Genomic DNA, 23,015 nt, shown 5'->3' with positions numbered 1-23,015 from the left:
GCTGAGTCTGCTTTCTTCTCCCTGCCTGCATCACCCTTGCCACCCTTTGTCCCTCTGGACTCTGCCGTCCTTCCTCCCTAGACTCTTCTCTTTATATTTGTGGGGCTAACAGATGGCGCGCAGGGTTGCCACCCGTGAGCAGGGCCCACTGCCCCTGCAGCAGCAGTCCCTAGGCCCCCAACACCTGTACTGCAGGACAGGCTGAGATGGAATCTGCAGGTTGTTGCCAGGAGCCTCTGTCCTTCAGTGACAGCCCAGACAATTTATACACCCTGTTGGCTGTGGCCGTATGTTGTCATAATCTGGGTCATTTCCTCATTTAATGCTGCCTATAAACTCCAATAAAACTGTCTGGGAGCTGCAGAGTCCAGGGAGGAGAGGCCCTGAGTTTGGCAGGGTGGGAGAGGGACCGGGGATGGGGGCGGGGGGAAGGTGAGGGCCCAGGAGTGAGGATTACAGGACTGAGGCCGAGACCCAGGCAGGGGAGCCAGCCCACGCCGCCCCTGATGAGTGCCTTCTTTCCTCTCCTGCTCCCCACGCTCTGCCCTGCTGCCGGCTGCAGTGTGTCAGATCCTCCCCAAAGGGGTGGTTGCCGTCCTGGGACCATCTTCCAGCCCGGCCTCCAGCTCCATCATCAGCAACATCTGTGGGGAGAAGGAGGTGAGTGCTGAGCCTGGTCAGGGGACTCTCTGCAACCTGGCAGCCTGTGCCCGGGCCCAAAGATGTCCTGGGCTCCTAAGGGCTGGAGGAGCCCATGAAGGCCTGCTTGGTGTTAACTGATACCAAGTGGTCCTCCTTTAGGCACTTATTTTCTCCAGATTGTTCAGATGGTGGGGGTGGGAGGGCAGGGAGAGGTTTTACAACAAGATTTTCAAGCTGAGCTCCTCTGAGTCTGAGGATCCTGCAGGGGCCCCTTGGGGACAGTGGGTGGAAGGACAGGCTGCAGAGGGTGGTGGTCCCAGGGAGACCAAAGGCCGGAAGTCGGAGCTCCACATGACTTGCTTTGTGGTTATCTGCTTAGCTGTGGGGATACTGGGAAAGAATGCCTTTGAGGGGAGGCATAGCTTACATTTCATTGTAATAAATAAAGTTTGAAAACCTCTGTTTCATAAGTTCCTTAGAAAAGAGGTTTTTACTTTGCTTTCTTCTTCAAATTCATTAATTCCATTGTTTACCTACCCAATGAGTAAATTCTTCCTCGGGTATCGCCTCTCCCTGGGATCTCTCTAGCTTCAAAGTGTTGAGTCCATTTCCTCTAACGTTAGTGCCATGGGAGATGAAGCCAGTCGGCGGGGGTGGGTTGGGGTGTTCTGAGTCCCTAGTACGCCAACTCCCCCCTATTCTCCTACAGAAAGCCAGCTCGAAACTTCAGAGAGTCTGCTGTTGCCGGGACCTTCCCTAGTCCATCCTGGAATCAGTCAGTCCTTCCCCTCCAGAGATATCCCTGGGAGTCAGTGCATAGTGTCCCCTAGCCTCTCTCTGTCCCCAAGGGCCTTTGAGCTAAGTCCTCAGGAACAAATGGAGATTGGAGGCGGGGGTCCTGGAGTCAGGAGCTGGGGAGGGGCCCTGCAGAGGTTCACTCTCGCACCTGTCCTAGGGGCTGGAAGCTCAGCCTTCCAGAAACTTTATCCCTGGGAGATTATGGTTCTAGAAAAAGAACGGGACACCCACTGCTGGCCAGACACGTTCTCAGCAAACTGTCCCTGCAGAAGCAGCGGAGCAGCACCCAGGTTTCTGCCTACCCCATGTCCTCTGGAACCTGCCTCTTAGATGCCACCACTTCCTTATGATCAGAGGGCAGAATATTTATCTTCTCTATTTCATGAGCCCGTTCCCAGGATTGTCACCTGCACGCTGAAGTGACGTGCGATCCGAGCCCCAGTCCCGAGGAGGGCAGTGCTCCCAAGCACTGGGCTGCTGCCCTTTTAGGCGAGGCCCCCACTCTTCTTGCCATGGGCCACCCCCATGCTGACCGCTCCCCATCCCCTGCCTCCTTTCAGATGTCCCGGAAGATGACTCGGGTCATCCCAGGCCAGAGACAGGAGCTTCTGTCCTTCTGCCGCCCCTTCCAGCATCTCCCAGCCTTGGTCACAGGAAGTCAGACCTGCTGTTTAATTTAAATCTTTCTTGCTGTTCTCCAAGGAGCAGCTCAGGTCTGTGGCCGGATGTCAGTCCTGCATTCGCTGTGATGACCTTCATCGTGTGAGGTCGCCAAGACCTTAGCTCCCCACTTTGACTTCTCTGCTCTCCCCTTTTCTGTTCCCTCTCTCCTTCCTCCCCGGCTCACTTTCTTCTCTGTCCCTTACCACCATCCCCCCACTCCAGAATGGCCTCCTCTTGGGGTTCAGGGGCCATTTGATCTCTGCTAATATATCCCGTAACCCTGTTTGGCATTTCAGGCCAGAGGCAGAGACCCTGATTTGCAACCATCTTCCCTGTCCTGCCACCCGGGTCCTGGCACCAGACAGGTTGTGCTGCCCAGGGACGGTCACCCCTCCTGGGCCTGATCATGTTCTCCCAGCTCAGCCTCTCTTCTCCTTTCAGATCATGTGTTGCTCTTCATATTTGATGAGGCTGAATGCCTCTCGCTGATTTCCCCTCGGCTCCAGGGAAAAGCCGTGCAGTTCTCGCCAAGGAGCTCGTACCTTTAAAGGCCGCCAGCATCTCCGTAGCTCCTGTGACTGGCTGCTTTCTGCCTCACTGCCCTCTGCCCGTTCTGCTCACCTCTCCTTCCCCCACACACCTCCGCCATGACCTCTTGCAGTCACAGATCGATTACCATCTTTGTCCAGGAGAGGGAAGCCGTCCCTGCCTGGGCCCATCAGAGCATCGGAGCAGCTGGCCGCTCCCCCAGCAGCCTTCAAGGTGGCAGGTGGTGCTGGACAGCCCCCCATGCCCCCACCACCAACCCCCTTCCCAGAGAGGCCTCTCAGTCCTGACCCTCTGCGTCTACAGCTCCAAGGGCTTTTATGGGGAGCTCCTAGATCCGGAGAGAAAGGGGGAAGGGATGGAGACCAGGCGCTGCCTGAACACTCACTACATGTGAGGCATGGAGCTACTACGTCCTCGCACACAGGATCTCATGTTACCCTCCTGAAGCTCCTGAAGCACCTATTCTATCCCCGTTCTCACGGAGCTTAGAGAGGCTCAGCAGTCTGCCCCGAATCTCACAGCAGAACCGGGGCGCACACCCAGGTCTGTAGACTCCAAAACCCATTCGTCCCTCCTTTTCCTGAGTCTTCTCCCTGATCCTCCTCTGGGTCTGTGGATTGAAGGGGTGTCTAAGGGTGCATTACACTGCGGGGTGAGTTAGCTACTAGTGGAACCCCGTAGGCAGGATGGCCTTGGTCAGGGGCGCCCGAGGGTGTAAGCCGGCCAGCCTGGCCACCGTGCCTCCACCCAGCTTCGGCCTGCATCCTGCCCCTTTGCGGCCTTTTCCCTTTTGGGGCACATTTGTTATGTATTCTAGACAGAATGTATGGGATGCAAAGCACAAGCTGGGAAGAAAACCCCTTTGTGACACAGCCCAGGCCAACTCACTCTAGAATCTTCTCCTAACTCAGCAGGCTCCCTCCAAGCCTGTGCTTTCCAGTCTCTGCTGGAAAACATTGTTCACCCTCGCCCTATGGTTCAAGGCTAATCCGAGCTGAATTCATGAATTTTCTCCCTAGTTTCTGCTAAATCTTCACCCTTGCCTCACTCTAGTCTCGCAGGTGCTCTGGTCTGTGGCTGACTTCTCCCAGAAACCCGAAAGGCTAAGGTAGCAGAATCCTACAGAGACCAGCTTAACACCATTCCAGGCTCTGGGTCAGCCCAGGTGAAGGAAACTTCTGCAGTCGTTTCTGAATAACCATTCCAGGAGCCCACCAGCTCACCCCCAGGAAGTTCTTTCTGCTGTCTTCTCTCAGTCTCACTTGCTTTAACATCAGTCCAAACCCCCTGCTCGCATAATTTGGCCCTCCTGGGGGGCACTGGTCCTAAAGGAGGCTGAGAGGTTTGAGGCCCATCTCTCATAGAGTCACCATGCAGCCCCCGGCTCTCCTGGCTCTGGGTACCAGGAAAGAGGGGAACAGAATAAAGTCAGGTGGATGGCAGCTTATTACATTTTATTTTCCTATTACCTACCCAATAACCTAAGCCTCCAAGAAAGTAGCCATCAGAGCCTGTTAATGTCCCTTCCCGGGAGAGGACCGGCAGAAGGCAGGGGCAGTGCCTCCTGGAAATGTCAGTAATAGACAAAGAGGGAAGCTGACACTGTCCTAATGACGCCGAAGCAGGTATTTATTTACCTGGCCCCGAGAGGATGCTCTGTAGATGGCTCCTTAGCCTGCGGCACTTCCTTCCCCGTACCTACGTCTGTGGAGCAGCCCATCCAGGCTTTCATCTAGGCCGTTGGTTGGGAGCTGGTTTTTATACCTGTTGACTAGGCTGAGCTGATAGGTCTCCTTTCTTAGTCCCTAGGGCAGTGTTTTTCTCCTGCCATCTCTGCTCTGATTTATTAACTACAAATAAAATATGATAAGGATTATGCCTTGGAGAGCCATTTGTCCCGCTGCCCAGCAGCTAGCAGTTCCTCTGAGAATACAGACCTGTTCATTTGCCTTCCCAGGGCCACAGACCCTGGCTCTGAGGTGCACAGTACGTTTCACCAGGTCTCCTGCCAAAGGGTTCCCCATCCGGGCGTTCTCCTCTTAAGCATTAGCAGGGATGTCCTCCTCCTGCAGCGCAGGTGCCAAGGTCGTGCGTGCAAGAGCCCAGCCTCTGCAGCCTTCGCTCACTCATTGCTCCTTCCTTCTCGCTTGTTCTGGATCCTCCTTGCTGCCAGTTTTGCTCCCCCGCCCCCAGGTCCCTCATTTCAAAGTGGCCCCCGAGGAGTTTATCAAGTTCCAGTTCCAGAGGTTCACAACTCTGAACCTCCACCCCAGCAACACCGACATCAGCGTGGCTGTCGCTGGGATCCTGAACTTCTTCAACTGCACCACCGCCTGCCTCATCTGTGCCAAAGCAGAATGTAAGTTCCCCCAGGCCAGCTCTGCCCTGACGACAGACCCGGCTTGTTGATCTCAGCCTGGCTGATTGGCCCCTTGTCGGAGCTACGCCAGCAGGAAGGGGAGGGCTCCCTCAGATCGTGGGGACCGAAACAGGAGGGCCCGGCATTGCTGCATGTCCTTGGCTGTTTGCCCGTGTGTACAGGTGTGAGAGAGGGCGGCCCATGAGCATCCTCTGCCAGAACTCCCTAGGCATGGGTGGAACAGAGAGAACTGGGTTACAGGGAGACTGGAAAACGTCCAAGCTGTTTTGCATCTGGAACTCATTTCCCATATTTTCAGCCTCATTGTTAAGGAGCTACAAAAGGAAAATATAACATTGGATGCATTTGTACTTGATGGGCTGCAGGGCTTCTTCCCCGTAGAGAGCGGGTTTTGCTGAGGGAACAAGGTCCAAGGGCAATTCCCGATAAAGCGTTTTTTGCAAATGCAGGCTTTAGAAATGTAATCTCTGACTCTCAGACAATTTGTGACATAAATTTAGTGTTTATGAGATTTAGCTAATGTAAGTCAGGACTTTGCAGCAAATCTATGCATCTGTATGCTTCCAGTGGCAGCTGTGTACCCACATGCAGTCCAGCAGGTGCTGGCCACTGGCTGCCACTGGCGCCCAGGGCCCCATCGCCAGGCATCTGTGATCTGTGCAGGTCCTAGCTTGCGGGCCTGGGTGGGTTGCACTGTCAGATAATGCCATCTCCAGCGGGGATCCTTTCTGTGGCTTCTCAGAGCTGCTGTGCATGAAGTCCTTCCTCCACTCCGTAGGACTCCCTGCAGCATCTGTACATGAAAGGCCCCCCTGCCTGTCAGGGTCAGAGCCGCCTTCTTTACCTTCAGGCCTTTGCACCTGACTGCCACCACATGTGCATTCGTTCATTTATTCAACCCCAATTTATGATCTGCTCTGTACTACCCAAGAAACAAAGTGACTGGGTCCCACTTTGTGTGCTTTGTATACAGCTTATTTAATTGTCACAACCACCCAGGGGGTTTGGAGGTGCCAGAATTCCCCATTTTAAAGTTAAATAAAGTTTAAAATGCAGTTCTTCAGTCTCACAAATGCTGCACTTCAAGTACTTAGTGGCCACACGTGGACAGCACAGATACAGAGCATTCATGTCATCACAGAAAGTTCTATTGGACAGCACTGTTCTGGATGAAAAGTGTTTTGTGGACAGAGTTTTGTGGCCAAAAAAAAGAGACGTTTGGATAAACACTTCATTTTATTCCCCCTTGTGGAGAGTCGTAGCACACTTTAGCACGGACGGGCTAAGTTGTCCTGCAGCCAAAACAAGTATTTACCTCATCAGGTTCCAAATGGCTTTGACCGTAAATCCCTAAAGGATGCTGAGTTAAAAGCCCACAGGACACGTATTCCTCCAGGTGGCCCCCTGCATGTGGCAACCTCAAACCACTGCATGGCGTAACAGAATCAATGATTCTCCCTTAAAATTCCTGCCGGAAGCCCAATCAGGCAGGACCAACCTGGTGTACCCATGCACACAGCGGGGCTGCTGAGAGACCAAGGACAGGCTGTAAGTATCTCCAGGCAGGGATTCTCTTGCGGCTTTCCTCAGTGCTGGGAACTTCTTACCAACCCGGCAGGAAGTTCTTTCTTGTGTCTGGCCACCGTCCCTCTTGCTCTTAGGCTGAGCCTGGTTTCCTGGGGAGGTAGTGGCTCAGCTGTTTGTTAAGCATCCACTGCGCGTGCTGAGCACTATGCTGGATTCTGTCGCCTACTAGCCCAGGGCTCTTTCCATTAGCATTATGACATTCCTTGACATTCAAACAGTTCCTTGCAGATTGCAAAGCACTTTCGCTTATGTTTTGCCACTTCACCTCCCTCCTCCCCAGTCATTCTAGAGCTGAGAAAACAGAGTCTGAGAGCTGTTAAGGGATTTGCTTAAGGTCACCCACTGGTATGTGGCGAAGCCGAGACCCTAACTCGGGTCCTCTGGCTCTGAGCCGAGGCTTCCTCCTCCACGAGCCCTCCCGCTCTCCGGGTCTGTGCAGACAGCCTCAGAGCAGCAGCTCAGGGTGGGCTGTGCCTGGCAGGGACAGTGTCCTTTGAAAGGCAGAGATCTCTGTGGAGCAGTGTGTCCCCGGGCTCCCCCCAGCAGTGTGTGAGATGGCTGAGCACAGACTCGGTCCTGGAGAGGCGGAGCCTGCCCTGGTGCCAGAGGGGCCACCTACAGCCCAGGTGGGGCTCAGCGACCACACAGCGCCTCTGTTCGGAGAACTCATCCACTGCGTGAGTGAGTGACGCTGGCCACAGCCTACCAGGGCCTAGGGAAGGAAGGTGGGGCCGCACAGGAGAAGTTCAAGGGCAAAGAGGATTAAAACTCTAATCTCAGGATGAAGAAATGAGGGACTGAAGGGAAATGCAGCCCAGAGCTTGGGAAGAGACCTCTTCCATCGTCCTTATTAATGCAGGGCCAAGGGACACTCTTGAGTCGAATGAGGAACAGGAATCTAATTCTATTTTCCAGCCCTCAAAATTAGACATCACGGAGATCATTCCATGGGGAATCACACCACTCCCTCGCCTTCTTCACAAAAGTAGATTTTTAATAAGCAGTTTTTGGTCCAAGTAGAGTTGAATTGTGGATTACATTGTTTCTCTTTAATGGAAAAAGAAAAAATCAGGACATCAGCAAGTGCCTGGTTCTAATGATGCCAGGGGGAGGGGATGCGGTAAGGAGACCAGGCATGGCCATCCTGGCCATCCCATTGAGTATGGGGGACTGGGGTTCCCCACTGTGGCCTCTGAGGCCCCTTTGGTGAGACCACCCAGCCCTGCCATGGAGTTCCCCTTTCAGACCCTCAGAATGGACTCAGAGCCTTCCGTTCCTTGTTTCCACCAGTGTAATATGCTGCTTATTTTTCTGGTATCTTTGTACATAGCTCAGATCCTCTTTTTTTATGCTTGCACTGGGGTTTCTTTCTAAACACTTTAATGTCCTTCTAGTGGTCTGGTGTCCCATAGTTCTACACCTTCTGCCACTGTTTACTGCCTGCGTGATCTTGGGGAAGTGGGATAGGCTCTCTTCCAGCCTCTCATTGTCTTATCTATGAAACGGGGATGATGAGGGGATTAAACAGGGTGGCATACACAAAGAGGGGGACACAGTGCCCACACCTCGGGAGCACGCAGCACACCCAGGTGTTCCTTTTCCCTTCCCTTCCTTCCTTGGGTCCCTTTTGACCAAGGCCAGGGCCTGGAGTGGGGTGGCTGGAGGTCAGCTCCATCCTTGCACAATCTCTGCATTTGCAAAACTGAAGGGAAATGCAGAGTGGGGCAGTGCAGGGAACCATCTCTGGAGTCAAACCAAGCAGCCCCACTGTTCATGGGCTGTGTGACGTTAAGCAGGCCACTTTACCTCTCTGAGCCTAAGTTCCCTCCCACGTGACACGGGGATAATGATGCCTCTCAAGGTAGTTGGGTGGAAGGTATCTGGGCCCACAGTGTGATACACATTTAATTACTGTTGCTTTACCCTGCAGCCCTGGTTGTGGCAGTAGGGGTTGGGGGACAGACTGGGTGGTAGGCGATGATGCCCAGGGCCCCTTGGGAGTGTCTGGGGCAGTCGTGGGCCTTCCCTGTGCCGCCCCTAGGAAGCATTTGCTGTGGGAGGCCTTTTGTTCTTTCTGATGTAAAATGAACCATTTAGTGAGCATTTACTATGTGCTGGACACTCTGCTCAAGGCTTTAAATAATCTCATTTAAAAAAACCTCATGATATCCATGTAAGATGGGCTCTATAACCATTCTTATTATATGCATGAAAAAAAGAGATTCGGTCCATTTTCAAGGGCACATGGTTCTTCTTGCCTCCTCTCCCTGCGTCTCTGCGCACTATGGGAGAGACAGAAGTGAGGGGCCATTCGGCCTCTGTAGTGGGACGACTGAGGCCTTCCCATGCCAGCTTGCATGAGGAGGCTTTCTGGACCTTGGCCTGTCCCAGTTCTCTAGCCTGGGGCCTGGCTCTTGCATCCCTCCTTCATCAGTGATCTGACTCCACCCAGGGCTGAGGAAGAACTCTCAGCCCGCTCCCCAGCATCTGTCTCTCCTCTGCCCTGTGGCCTGGCCCTTCCTGCCTGTTCTTGGGACCAAGCCCAGGAGTGGGATGGGACACAACTGAGAAGCAGGTGAAATACACCATTCAGGCATCTTCTTCTGTGCCTGATCCCTGCTGGCAGCACCTTGGCCCCTCCCTCCTCTCTTGTCAGTCAGAATCTGCTCTGCAGAAAAGGGCTGATGACCAGTACAGCCTGAGGCAGGGGCAGGGGAATGAGGCCTCACCAGGTTTAGGCACCGTGTACCAAAGTGGACTCGACTTCTTCCACTAAATCCTCACTCCAAACCTCTGATGTGGGTGTCACATCTGCTGCCTCCCACAAGTTTTAAAAGTGTCACCCCTCCTGGGAATATTAGCATTTTCCAGAACCAAAGCCTTCAGCCAAGGAAGTCAGCCGGTGAAGAGGGAAACACGCCAGTTGGAACAGCTGTTTATTCTTATTTTTTTGATACAAGGGTCCTCTGTGTCCCCTGCAGACCCATCACTTAGGTGCTTACGTCCTTGTCCTACGGCCCCTGTCCAACCCCGGCTATGCCTTTCACAGCATTTCCACCCTCCTCCGGCCTGCTTAGCCCCCTGCCTTCCAGTGCCAGCAGCCAGCAGCCAGCCTCCTCCCCAGAACAGTCAGCCTGCTGAGTCTCTCTTCCATCCATCCCGTTACATCCTGAGCGAGACTAATAGGTTCCCCAGGACCGTCTCAGCCTTGGACTCGGCAGGCAGACCTGCCGCTGGGCCAAGGGCCCTGCAGGAGAGGAGGGCTGGGCCAGGGTGGAGGGGCAGCCGGGAAGAGAGCAGCTTTTAACCCCTCTGGTAGCAGCTGCCTTTGGTAAATCCCTTAGTTGCACTAAACAGACAGAGGTGAGGAGGGTGACAATTGGAGAATGCTGAACTGCCCTGAAAAACTAGCCTTCTTGATGTAACTAAACCACACTTTCTCCTCTGCAGTGACTGGAAGAAAAAGGATCCTTTTCCGATTTACAGAATTAGGGAATCCCTGGGCCGGAAAGGCATCAATATTTTTCTAGTCCAACTTTCTGTCCACTGGTTTAATTTTCTCTACAACAATTGTCAAGAGGGGCTTCAGTCTTTCCTTGATTCCCTCCAGGCACAGGGAGCTCTCTGCCCTGTGATGCAGCCCACTGCATCCTTAGTTTGAGCTGAGGTCTTGCCTTATGTTGAGCTGAGTCTGTCTCCCTGTGACTTGCATCCACTCTTCGCCCCTGAGTGTAGACCTAGAGGCAGCCAAGAGCAGGTCTGTCTCATGACAGTCCTCCCACCCTTCCTCAAGCCAGGCAACCCCTTCCGTCAGCTGCTCTTTGCGTGACAGGTGTCCGTTCCCCGCCTGGCTCTGCTGCAGTCTGGTCTGTTCGGATGTGGGGGCCCTTTCTTCCCCACAGTCTCTAGTTCAGCTCACCAGCAAGTGCTGTGCACCCCACCTTCCACTGGGGATGTGCAGAAAAGTTTGAAATGGGATCATCCAGCCCCTTGAAATGATTAGCCTATTTGTAAATATTGTAATATATATGCATATGTATATGCTATCAAATATTTGACATGGTTCATAACCAAAGGCTCTGTCTGTGGACTGGATAAGAAATCCTGCAGGAGTTGGGAGGAGACGGGGTGAAGGACAGTTAGGAAGTAAGTGGGTAGAGGAGGGGAATGAATGGAAACCAGGTTTGTGAAGCACCTTCTAGGTGACAGACACGGTTCTGTTTGCTTGGCATCCTCTAATCCTGTAAGGTAGTTATTGTCCTTATTTTACAGATAAGGACACTGAGGTGCAGAGAGGTGGAAGGGACTGGCCACCCTGATGACCTACCTGGCAGGGCTAGAGCTGGGACCATTTCCCACTTTGTGCTCATTTTGCTGCTGTAGGTACGGTCCAGGCTGGAAGGAAGAGTGACCGAGAGGCAATCCTGGGTGGGGATGCAGGCCTCCCGAGGACCCTTCTCCCCTCCCTGGCCCCCGCCCTGCCTCTCAGCACACACACAGTGTGTTAGAGAAGATGCAGGCTCTGCTCCTTGTTTAAAGCGCAGCAAAGCACCCTGGGGGATATTGGGATAGGGCATGCTGGGTGTCAGTTGGGGCAGGGTGCCCAGTTTATCTGGCATCTGAAGGGCACTTTTCCCTGGGAGCTCAGTGCACCTGCCAATGTTAAAGGGGTGAGAGGTCCTGGGCTGCCTTGGCCTGGCATCTCCATGCTGTGCCTCAGTGCCCCTGTAGATGGAGGCCGGTGGCAGTGGGCTGTGAGGGGCACCGAAGGTGGTAGATCTTTCCAAGTCTCTGTCAAGGCCCTGTTGGGGAAGGAAGGAAAGACAATCGGAGGCTGTGGCTTGCACAGCTGGCCGTTTCTGAGGCCTCACTGTGAATAACAAGCCCCCCCAGGCCTCCGTCCCTGCCGCAGCCTCCAGCTCCCTGGACCGCCTTCTCAGGACCCATGGTGGAGGATAGGGGTTGGCACCGCTTTCCCACAGTTTCCTTCTGCACCACGCCAGGCCCTTGGCCTCCACCTGCTGTCATGTCCTTGTTTGAATAAAGACACTGTTAAGTGTAGGCTTCCCTCCCTGAGGCCGGAGACACGTGTCCCTCGGCCTCCCTGGGTCCTGTGCCTGCTGCCCCTGCTAGGTTTTGCCCTAAGAAGCAGCCTGTTCTCAAGGAAGAAGGTTGGATGGAGATGAGAAATGGGAATTCTGGTCTCAGGTGTGTCCCTGTGTGACCGGGCAAGTCCTGACACTGCTACAAAACCAGGGGGGTGGATGCCGTGCTCTTCAGGCACCGCCCTCTCTCACATTTTGATCCTCGGGTCAGGAGGGTGAGTCACCTGCACAGAGACGAGTCTTTGGAGTCATTTTCAGGGCATCCCTGTAGCTAGTACAGGACCCGGAGCACAGGGTCCTCTGACCGGGTGGAAGCTGCTCCTTCCTTGTCTGGCCACGGCGTGTGGAGCCATGTTCGTGCTCATCCTCCTGCCTTGTCTTCTCTTCTGCACCGGGTTGTAGGCCTGCTGTCAGGACTTGAAGGAGAAGGCCCTGTAAAATGTTCAGCCCATGGCCTGCAACACAATAAGGATTCACTAAATGTTACTCCTGTTGCTTTGGGGAACAAATGCCTGTTAGGTCTCCTTGCATTAGAATCGAGACCGCTGTCTTCCCAGGAAATGCCCACCCACCCACCAGCCCCCACCATAGCCTCTTCCTGGCCTTTTCAGAGACAGAGCAGAATCAAGATGCTGTGGCTGAGGAGTGTCATTCTCGGGCCCCTCCTCCCACCTCCCCCCGTGGGAGCACATAGCTGGGAAGGAGAGAGAGTCCTTAGCTCACAATCCCTCTTTCGGTTTTGTTCTGGGCCCACATTACTGCCTGCGGGAGTGTAGTTCAAAGTCTGTTCTTTTATAATCATAATACCTTCTCTTAATACAGCTTCTAGGCTCTGAGTTCAAACGGTTTTGCTAGGTCTTGTGATCTTGAGGGAGCCGCTACTCCCCTCTCCAGGATGGAGACAAAGGCTATGGTGGAGTAGATGCTACATGTGGGGTGTTCACCACGTGCTGACTCGGCCTGAGCACGTCCCCCGCTTCCTGGGTTTAACCCTCGCTGCAGCTGCTCTTACGCTCATTTCTGAGATGAAGAAACTGAGGCCCAAAGACTGGCCATGTGAAGGGGCCACCCAGTGAGGAAGTAGCCAAGTTAGGGGAAGGAGCCCTGGCCTGCTGGCCTCGGAACCCAGCCAGGTCTTGGCTGCTGGGCATTGCTGCTCCCAAGGGCAATGGGGAGGGGTGAGGAGGCTCGTATCCGACTCAGCAGAGCCTGAGCCCCAACAAGGCAGTCCAGGAGGCCATGGAGCTCAGGAGCATCCTTTTTATTTTCAATGGGATGACTGAAGCCCTCAGAGGTTAAGAAACTTGCTCAGGTTAAGATGTGGCTGCTTAGCACCAGCCATGGGGCCACCCGGGACCCTGCCTCTGGCCCTGGTCTTTGCTTGTTGGGCTGCACCCCAGAGTTGCCCAGGGAGCCCTGTGGACCCTCAGGGGCATCATCCTCTCTTCCCCTGCAGGCCTTTTAAACCTAGAGAAGCTGCTCCGGCAGTTCCTCATCTCCAAGGACACACTGTCAGTCCGGATGCTGGACGACACCCGGGACCCCACCCCACTCCTCAAGGAGATCCGCGACGACAAGACGGCCACCATCATCATCCACGCCAACGCCTCCATGTCCCACACCATCCTGCTGAAGGTGGGAGCCAGGCTGGGGTGCCGCTGGGCACAGAGCCTCCTTCTCCCCGAGTTCCCCCGCTTTGGGTGTCCTCCTGGGCCGTGGCTAAAGGAGCTCCAGCTGGACCCCTGAACCCTGGCAGACCTCTGGGAGCTTCAGTTTCTGTAGGCCACTCCTGAGAGCTGAAAGGGGGAAGCAGGATGGTGATGTGAAAACGTTTAACTCCTGGTACAGCAGGGCAGCCACCAACTGAGATGCTGGCCAGACCCAGACCCTGCCAAGGGCTATGTGCCTGAGGTCCATGGTTTCCTGGAGGGGTTAGGCTGGTGGGGTGGGGGTCTCAGGGGCTTGGGGCAGAGACTGTTTCCCAGGTGGTACAGAAGTATTTGCATATTTTAACAACCAGGACAGCCACGTGAGTGCATTGCTGGATAGCAGCCCCGGATGTAATCCTTACACACTGTACCCCTTTACAGAAGGCTGCCCTGTGACCTCCCAGTGTAATCCTCTCAGTGACCACTGGGGGTGGTGTAATGCCTTCACTCAACTGATGAAGTAACGGAGACTCGGCGACTAATTGCTTTGTCCAAGGCCCAGCCCTGTGAGGAGCAGAGCTGAGCCAGCACCGTGGCTCTGACAGCGAATCAGCGGTTCCTTCTGCCCCTGTAACACAAGGGGCAGGGCGCCAGCTCCTGTGTGACTTATATGCAGGGATATGTACGGAATGCTGAGAGTGAGGCCCATATGAGAGAGACAGAAAGACAAAGACAGAAATGGAGAAGGGGATTCAGGTGCGTGGGGGTCCATGCTGGACGAACAGCTGGCAACAGCTGGGCAGCCCTGCCACCTAGCCGAAGTCCTCGGGCTGGCGGCTGGGCTAGGCATGCAACCCCAGGTAGAGCGGACAGGCTCCTCTCTGGCTTCCTGCGGCTGCCCCAACCTCTCCGGGTGCAGAGGCCTCTTCCAAATGCCATTTTAATTGCACATTTAAGTGCAACCTGCCATCTTCCGCTGGGGGAGCAAGGCTCCTTGTTAACCTCTGCCAAGCTGTGAGGAGCCGGCAGACACTCAGATGATTCTCTCCCCCTCCCTCTCTGCTAACCTCCCCTCCCCAGCTCGTTTGGTCTCAAAGTTAATAAGGGATTTGAACGAGTTCTCTGAGTACCTAGGGCTTTCCCTTCAGCCTATTGCTGTAGTAATTTTCCACAGCTCCAAACCCACATCTGTGTGTGTGCATATACCCCACTCACACACACACACACAGAATTTTTCTCTTCTATTCCTTTTCTCTTTCTCCTCTTATGTCTGGAGCTATGATGAATGCAGTCATCAAGGAGGGAAAAGATCCTCTAAGTTTCAGGGCACAAGAGTTAGAGGCTGAGAAGTCCTCAGGGAAGATGGGCAGTAGGGAGTGAAACAATTTCCCCCTAGTCCCTGTGCAGAGGGCAGGTCAGAATGCACATTCCCCTTGCAGTAATTGGAACCTGTCCGAACAGCCCCCAGGAGGAAGCCTTTTGGGTATAGCACCTGCCCAGGAGTATTTCATAGCTTCCAGCCTATGTAGTTGGACTCTGTCTTTTTAAAAATAACGTCTATTCCACTGTTGAAATTTTGGAAAGTGCAGAAAAATCCATAGAAAGAAATACAAAAGCCATTTACACAATTCCATCACCCAGATATAAGCACTATTGAAGTTTGATGTCTATTCTTCTGCCTTTACAGGCACATTTTTTTTCTTTTCAAAATTATTATCATGCTACACCTACTCTTCTGCCTTTTTCACTTAATTATATGCCTTGCTTTTTTCCATGTCATTAAATATTTTTCTACATATATTGTAATGGCTGCATCGTATCCCTTCATATGGATGTGCCACAGTTTATTTACCCATCCCTGTTTTTGTCAGAGATACAGGTTGTTCTCAGTCTTTTGTTACAATAAATAATGCTGGGATGCACATCTCTACATAAATCTTTATGCACATTCCAGAATAGATTCTCAGCATAAATTCATACAAGTAGAATTACTGAGTTAAACGTATGCATGCTTTTGAGGATTTTGATACGATCTGCCAGATTGCCTGTTTAAAAGGTTATAACAATTTATACTCCCACCAGAAGCATATAGATATCTTATAGTACCCTTGCCAATACTGGGAATTTTCATTGGAAATGCCTTTTTTTTTTTTAAATGGCTGTGATTTGGAAGGAAACTCTACCTGTAATGATGATTATTAGCAAATCATCCTGTTGGGTGGCCAGTGGCCGGCTTTCCTGAGACCACCTGCTGGCCTCAGCCCTGGGACCTCCAAACCAAACCCATCAATGACAAGTGAAGCTTCAGGAAACCCTGTTCCCTTTGTTCCCGTTTGACTTCCTCATGGCCCCAGGCACCAGGTCCTGCATTGGGACCTGGACTCGGTCCTGCCGTTTCTATGGGACTCCAGGCTTCTCCTTCACCTGGTTGCAGCAGGCCCTTCCGGGCAGGGGGGTGGGGGAGGCCTGTGGGATGACGGACTCAGTGTGAGAAGCAGTGTGAACTGAGAACTCAGGGAGCTTCTTGGAGACCGGGTGTGCGACTGAGCCTGGGCCCCCAGCTTAGCAGCACTCCGCTGTTGATTTCAGGAGGATTTGCGGAGTAATCCCCTGCTTTATTGAGCAGCTGTTTCGGCACCAAACTCCATGTTTACCCAGAATTCAGGTCTTAAAAACCAAGGGTCTCTTGTCTTTTATATTTGGGACAGCAGACTTCACAATATGGGCTTTAGCCATATGGCAGCGCCCTCTCCCAACCCCTTGCTGTACCCAGGCAGTGGTGAGCGGCAGTGGCATTGCTCCCTGGACAGCACTGGGTGGGGACATGGGCTGGGGGACATCATGCCATGACATCCTCTCGGAAGGGGAGGAGAAAGAGGAAATGCAGCTTTTCTTGGAGGAACAAATCAGGAGCCTCCAGAGAGGCCTTGATCTCCACAGTGACCCCCGAGTAATCCTACAGTTGCTAAGCCCTTTTGCTCTCAGTTTCCCATTAGAAGGGTGGTGCTACAATTGCCCAGCCTGGTCCTCAAGGAGCCTGTGAGGGTTCCTATGCAAATGCTCACAAGGTTGTTGGGGTTCCCTGGGAGATAAACACTGTGTAAGAGGAACATGTCACCAAGCCTCTGTACACCACAATAATGTCCCCTGTACACCTCAGTAGTGGTGACAAAAACAGCTTCCTGGTGACCTGGGGCTGTGGGATACATTATGAAAATCTGACTGCCAGGAGGGATGAGGGCCCTGGGGAGAGTGGGCTCATTACATAGCTCATCCACCTGTCAGTTTCTGCAGCCACCTGTCACGGTCAAAGCAGGGCCCACTGATGGAGCAGGTCAGTTTGGGGTATTTATGATGGCTACAAAGATCAGACAAAAGGGACAACAGATGAAACTGGTCTGAGTAGCAGTTCTCAGCTATGGGATGACACTCTACTGTGCTGTGATCAAGGGTGGGGTCTGTCACCAGCAACTTGTCCCTGACTGCTAACAGAGGACCAAGGTTTGCAAATGGTCCACTTGTGTCTTACATCCCTGCAGATGCAAGGGTGCTCTTATGAGCCCCACTCACTCACATCCTGACGGGTAGAATTCATCTGGGAATTGCCTCCAGCCCACAGACTCCCGTGTCTATGCCTCGGCCCCTGAGAGAGTTGTCAGGACCTCCATCAGCCTCACAGGCCTCCGGGGGGTGGGGGTGGGAGGTGTAGTTTGGTGAAAAGCATTGAAATGAGGCCAGCTGGCTTCAATTTCATCTTTTCCGTATATGAGAAGTGTGATCCCGTACAAGTCACACAGCGTTTTGGTGTGATTTCCACTTCCTTAGCTGTCAGATAGCGGGTGGAAGGGGCATAATCGTGCCTCCCTCATCGACTTAACTCAAGTGAAATGCTTTCTGGTCCTTGGCCCGTACTAAACAGTGGGAGCATGTTAGCCATTGTCATTGTTAATAGTTTTGGAGGTAATTATTCTAGTCTGTTTTATTATATGCTTCATTTCCCTTGAAGTCATTTTGGTCTCTATAATATCTGGTTATATCCATGGGAATGTGTTGTGCATGGAATCATCAGCTACTTCGAATGTCCCTGCAGGGGACGAGCAGGGTGGCGGTGGAGAGACCCTACGAGAGAGGCTAGTGTTTCTCTTCTCCATCCTCTGAGATCAAGGGCAACGTAAGAACCGATCAAGATGTTTCACTCCACCTGGCAGAAGGGTAGTGGGCCAGGCAGATGGCGGATGCGTGGGGCCCTCGCTGCTCAGTGACCTCCAATGGGCTTCTGTTTCCTCTCTAATCTCCTTCTCTTCTCTTTGCAGGCAGCTGAACTAGGGATGGTGTCAGCCTATTACACATACATCTTCACTAATCTGGTAAGACATTTTCACAGCTCACCCCCTTGGCATAGAGCATGTTGTTAATTAGGGTCGGTGGGGTGCGACTGAATGAAGCCCAGGAGATGGGGAGTAGGGAAAATAGAAGCAGAGGAGCAGAAGCCAACCAGAGAGGCCCCTGGGGTTCTTGTCCCAACATTTCTTAGTCTCGGGAGAGTAGAAATCTGGGGAGTCTAATGTCTCTGTTTGAACACCACCAGCTGCACAGCACCGATGCCTCCTTTGTAGGTCCAGTTACCGGCCTGCGGTCCAGTCCCTGCCCTGGCAGACCCCTGTGCTAGCTCAGAAATAGGACGGCCGGGATACCAAGCATGCATGTCTGTGGCGTCATACGGGGACGCATCATCACGGCCATTTCATCTCGCAGATGGGAAAACGTGTCTGTAGAACCTGTACTGAGTCAGGTTAGAGCAGTAGCTTTGCCACGTGCCAGCTGTGTGCCCTTCAACAAGCCCTGAGCCTTGGTTTCCCCATCTGTAAAATAGGGATAAGAACAGATAGGTCACGGAGTTGCAGTGATTGTGAAAGGAGGTAATTTAATCTGTGTGGAAGCATTTTGAAATTGTAAAACATGAAGAAACGTGAAAGGGTGTTGTGAATCATAGACACACTCAATTAGAGAGTAGAAAGAAAGAACCTTGGATAACAGATTTTTAAAAAATTTTATAACTCTTTATTTGGAAATAAAGAGTCACAGGAAGTCGTAAAGATAATACAGGGAGTCCCATGTACCTTTAACCCAGTTTCTTCTGGTCGTTACATCTTACATTAATTATATTAAAACATCAAAACCCCAACATCAAAATGTCAAATCTATCAAAACATGGGTAGATGTGTGTAATTCCCCTTGTCATCAACATACAAAACTACTTCCTCGGCGTGAAGACCTCCCTCGTGCCACCGGAGTCCCACTGACGCCCTCCTCCCCAGTCCTGAACCCCTGCAACCTCTAATCTGTTCTCTGTTTCTACAATTGGTAATTTTGGAAACTGTTACAAAAGTGGAATCATACAGTGTCTGACCTTTGGAGGCTAACTTTTTTCAGGTGGCATAATGCCCTTGAGTTGTTAGGTGGATCGATGCTCTCCTTGTATGGCTGAGTCCTGTTTCTTGGAGTAGGTACAGCCCAGCTTGCTTAACCATCCGCCTGTTGAGAGACATTGGAGTTGTTTCCAGGTACTGGTGATTACAAATGGAGCCGTTAAACACAATTATTCAGAGAAGAGGTTTATTTTATGTTATGAGTGCAAGAGCTGTCAAAATCCCTTAACCAGGTGGCCCCTTCATCCAGATGGGCTTCTGAGCACTTCTTACAGAACAGGGATCCGGCCGGGCATTAGGGATTAAAATGGCAATAAGAAACTAAGCCTGCCTGGGAGAAACTCATAGTGCCTATTGCAATGCCAAGTGGTAGATCCGATGAGATGTGTATGCAAAGTCCTCTAGACTGTCTTGGGGACACTTGCTCAACCTGGGGCAGGCAGGAAGTACTTCACAAGGAAGGGGGCCTTTAGGCTCTTTCCTGAAAGATGGGTGAGGTTTTTCTATACTAATAGAGAGAGGAAGAGTATTCCAGGATAGCAACGTAGGAAGTGCATACACAGCGTGTCCAGGAAACAGCGAGTCACTTCAGACTTATGGATGGCTCTGTAAGTTATGGGATGGACATGGCAGTTAATTATTACTCACTTATCTATGTATAGCCATTCTTGAAAGTAACCTATTTAGAGGATATAAGGCAGATGTCAATTAATTTTAAGATCCTTGATAAGTTGGAGAGTAGAATTCAGCCTCAGAGGTTTGATGCTTAAATTTTAAAATGAAAACGGCTACCTAGGAGATAAAACTTTCTTGGTCAACCTGTGTGATAGGGCGACCTTGGGGATGGCGCAGTGACCCTCCCCGGATGCAAGCACCAGGCCTCCTGAGATGTCCTGCGAGGTTGAGGAGATGTTGCCCGGTGACAGGCTCAGACTCTGTGGTCCTAGTTCTTCTCCAGCTACAGGATTCTAAACATTGCTGTATAAGGCTGTTCGGCAGGTATGCACTTTAAACAGCCCTTTCTTGGGGCCACCGTGGAATTGTTAACCTTGAGGCGTCCTGCAGGCCTTGGCTGTCAGCATTGAGATATCTTAGAGGAATCCTGGGTCACTTCTTTTCTGGTATAGGGACTCCCTTCATGACAGGCTTGCCAGAGACTCATTCAGCTACTGTCCGGCTTGCTACCACCACAGAACTAACTGCCTGTTCAACCGTTGGCATTTTTTCACTGAAGTCTGGCATACATACAGAAGTCCACACAAATCATACGTGCACACCTGTGTAAGCAGCACAGCTCCAGCGAGAGCGCATTACCAGCATCCCAAAGCCCCCCTCCTGCCTCCTCCCAGTCACTACCCCTCAAATGGAAAACAGAAGGAACTTCTTTGCTTCTTTATTTTTCCTACTAACACTGCTGCTATAAATCAGAGCATTAACATGTAAAAAGGGAGGAAAAGATTGCTATTCCCAGAGCGATGCAAAAGCGTTTGCTTAAAGGAAAGAGGCATCTGGGGGATCCCGGGCAAGATGGCGGCAGAGTAAAGAGAGATTCAAGTGCAATCATGTTCCATTTTGGGAGCCTGGGAAGTACAGGGGTGAGGGGGAGAGGGAAAAGGCAGGCCAGGGGCTGCCTGCCTGGTGACAGCCTGCAGGAGGCACTCCCCCCATTGGGCAGCCACGTCAGCAGACGAGGAAGAAGCAGAGCAACAAGGAGCCCCGGGGGCGATTTAGCAGATGGAAGGAGGCCAGCCGTGTGGAAGGTGAGTTCCCAGTATGCTAACTAGACTAAGGCAGAGTTGCTCACCTTGCAGATGTTTAAGAAAGCATCAGCCACACCGCGTACCACTGCCCCCTCTTGTCGGGAACGATAATAATCATTGTGGCGATTAATCTGGTGGAAAAAGGACTGGCCTGTGAAGTCAGGAGACCTGAGTCGAGTCCCCACTCTGCCTTATACTCACTGTGTGGCTTTGGGGGAGTCACATGGACTCTCTGAGCCCCGGTTTTCTCATTTGTAGAATGGGGATAATAAGATCTTATAGAGTTATTGGGAGGATAAGTAAAAACGTCTTATAAATTGCAAGTCCTATATGTTTCTGAGCATTGCATTTTTTTAACAGCATTGTGATACTTTCAGTTTTCAAAGGGCTCTGTCCTCAGGGAGCATGGAAAGAGGTGAGTTCTGGGAGCGGGCCTTACTCAGTTCTTTGAACCTGGAATTAACAGGACTCACACAGTTTTAAGTTTGCAAGGAGAAACCAAAAAAGCAACTGTGTGAATGATGGTGGCTGAATAATAGTCAAGAAAACAAAAGCAGAGCCATTGCAAAAATCTGTGAGAGAATATTCTGGAAGCCTCTCATTAGTGCTTTGGCTTTCTGAAAGGGATAGGCCTCTACCAGGAGTAAAGACACTATTTTTAAATCCATTCTTCCTGTCCAGTTGCCCTTGGAGTCTTGGGACAGAGAAAGAGTTTTGTACCCATGGTGATGAGTTACACTCTGTACTTTTTCTGTCCCTTCCTCCCAAACACAGATGCTACCCAGACTAATATTTATTCCTTCTCTGGATTCCTCAGGGACCCCTGTGGTGTCCCATTCCTCTGAGTTCTGCCACAGTGATGCAATGGGTGTCAGATTGGCTTTTCAAAAGCCAGCACCATGAGCTGAAAGGACAGGGACCATGGCATTCGGTGCACATGATTTAGACATGACTTAGCTACTGGCTGTGTGACCTTGTGCAAGTTTCTTAATCTCTCTGAGCCTCAGTGATCTCAGCTGTAAGTGGACATTAGTTAATACCTGCCTCAGGAGATGATATCCACACAGCATTTGGCTCACAATATGAGCTTTTTTATGTAAAAGTGAAGGTACTATTTTAAGAAGTCCTATTTATGCTTCCCATGTGCTAGAGAATAGGAGATAATTATTTTGCTGTCCAGCCTCTAATGGCCTATAAAAGTGACTCCTAAAATGCTGTTTCATTTATTTTAAGAGACTGAAGAGAGCTAGGCAGTTCAGTTATTGCGTGTGATGGAACTGAACATTGTAGGGTTTCTTTGTGTCAGTAATTACTATGTAATTGATCAAGTCCCCACACTTCAGTCCCATCCAGGCATTAAGAAGGTTAAATGATTTAGAGCATCTGTAATAAATGAATTAGATAGACTTCTCTGGATCGATCAGTTGATTACCCACCTTGAGAATTGGGGCAAAAATATCCATCATGAGTTAAATTTCTAAACCATCGATTCACTTGGCCCTGTGGAAACAGAGTTCCTTTCTCTGTCAGGGATTGGCTGGCAGGGAGAGTGAGTGTGCTTGTCCTGAGCTGTGGGTGGCAGAGGTGACTGGCACAAGGAGGGAAACTGAGGCTGGCCAGGAGGATCATGCAGTCACTGCAGGCAGAGCCAGGGAGACCTGAACAGGTCCAGGGAAGAGCCAGTTCTGGGGGCCAGTGGAAGCGGAGGCTCAGTGACAGAATGACAGTGGGGTATCAGGCAATGAGAGAGACACTGTAGCAAGATGCAAGCGACCCAGGTAGAGGGATAGATCCTCCCCTGAACAGACGAAGAGGCCACTGACAGGGGGTGTGTAGATATTGGAGGCACACTGTCATAGCAAAGAGCAAACAGAGAGAGAGCCAGGTCTTTTATTTGTGTATCTGTTTCAAAATGGGATTTGGGGTAGTTCGTACTAGTATCAGAGCTTTGATTGTTACAACAGCTTCCTGCCCCTGCTTCTAGTTCTAATGGGTCAGGGCTCAGTCCCAGTGGAGCAAATCTCTAATCAGCAGGTAGAAATGGGCCTCTTTGAAGGTATCTGGCAAAGGTGGGAATCCAGGACTGGGGTCCCCACTGTGACAGCTTTCTTGGTGAATTGAGAGCCAGGATGTGCAAATGGCCAGAGACCAGGGGAGGAAGCATAAGGAAGCAAGGTGAGGTCCTGGTGGGTAGACCAAGGGAGGCAGTCAAGAGTCCAGGCCCACATGAGATGAACCCAATAGGGACAAAGCAAGGCAAACAAGAGGTGGGCTTTGCAAAGTCATAGAGCACGCAGATGCGTAGCGGCCTGGAGAACTGGTTCCTGCCTTACCCACATTTCTTTCTTTTGTTTTCTGAATGTTTGTATCACGGTAGAGTATATGTAAGGTATGGTTTGCCATCTTACCCATTTTTAAGTTTACAATTCAATGGCATTAATTACATTCACAAC

General features: G+C 51.7%; 1 protein-coding gene across 5 annotated transcripts in view; it reads left to right on the top strand.

The window, feature by feature from the left end:
• GRIK4 (glutamate ionotropic receptor kainate type subunit 4) overlaps positions 1–23,015 on the top strand; it is a 409,820-nt gene that overhangs the window by 263,559 nt on the left and 123,246 nt on the right. For 4 of the 5 annotated variants that reach the window (XM_073239594.1, XM_073239593.1, XM_036992846.2 and 1 more), the window contains 4 exons: positions 563–660; positions 4,846–5,011; positions 13,181–13,359; positions 17,687–17,740. In XM_073239594.1, coding sequence (XP_073095695.1) covers positions 563–660; positions 4,846–5,011; positions 13,181–13,359; positions 17,687–17,740 — 497 coding nt within the window. Of the gene's footprint in view, positions 1–562; positions 661–4,845; positions 5,012–6,212; positions 6,581–13,180; positions 13,360–17,686; positions 17,741–23,015 lie in introns of those variants that run through there. The other variant, XM_073239596.1, reaches the window with a different exon arrangement.

Source organism: Manis javanica, chromosome 6 (genome assembly GCF_040802235.1).
Source record: "Manis javanica isolate MJ-LG chromosome 6, MJ_LKY, whole genome shotgun sequence".
NCBI lineage: Eukaryota > Metazoa > Chordata > Mammalia > Pholidota > Manidae > Manis > Manis javanica.
The sequence above is the reverse complement of the archived record's forward strand: the minus strand, read 5'-3'. Positions and strand labels throughout refer to the sequence as shown.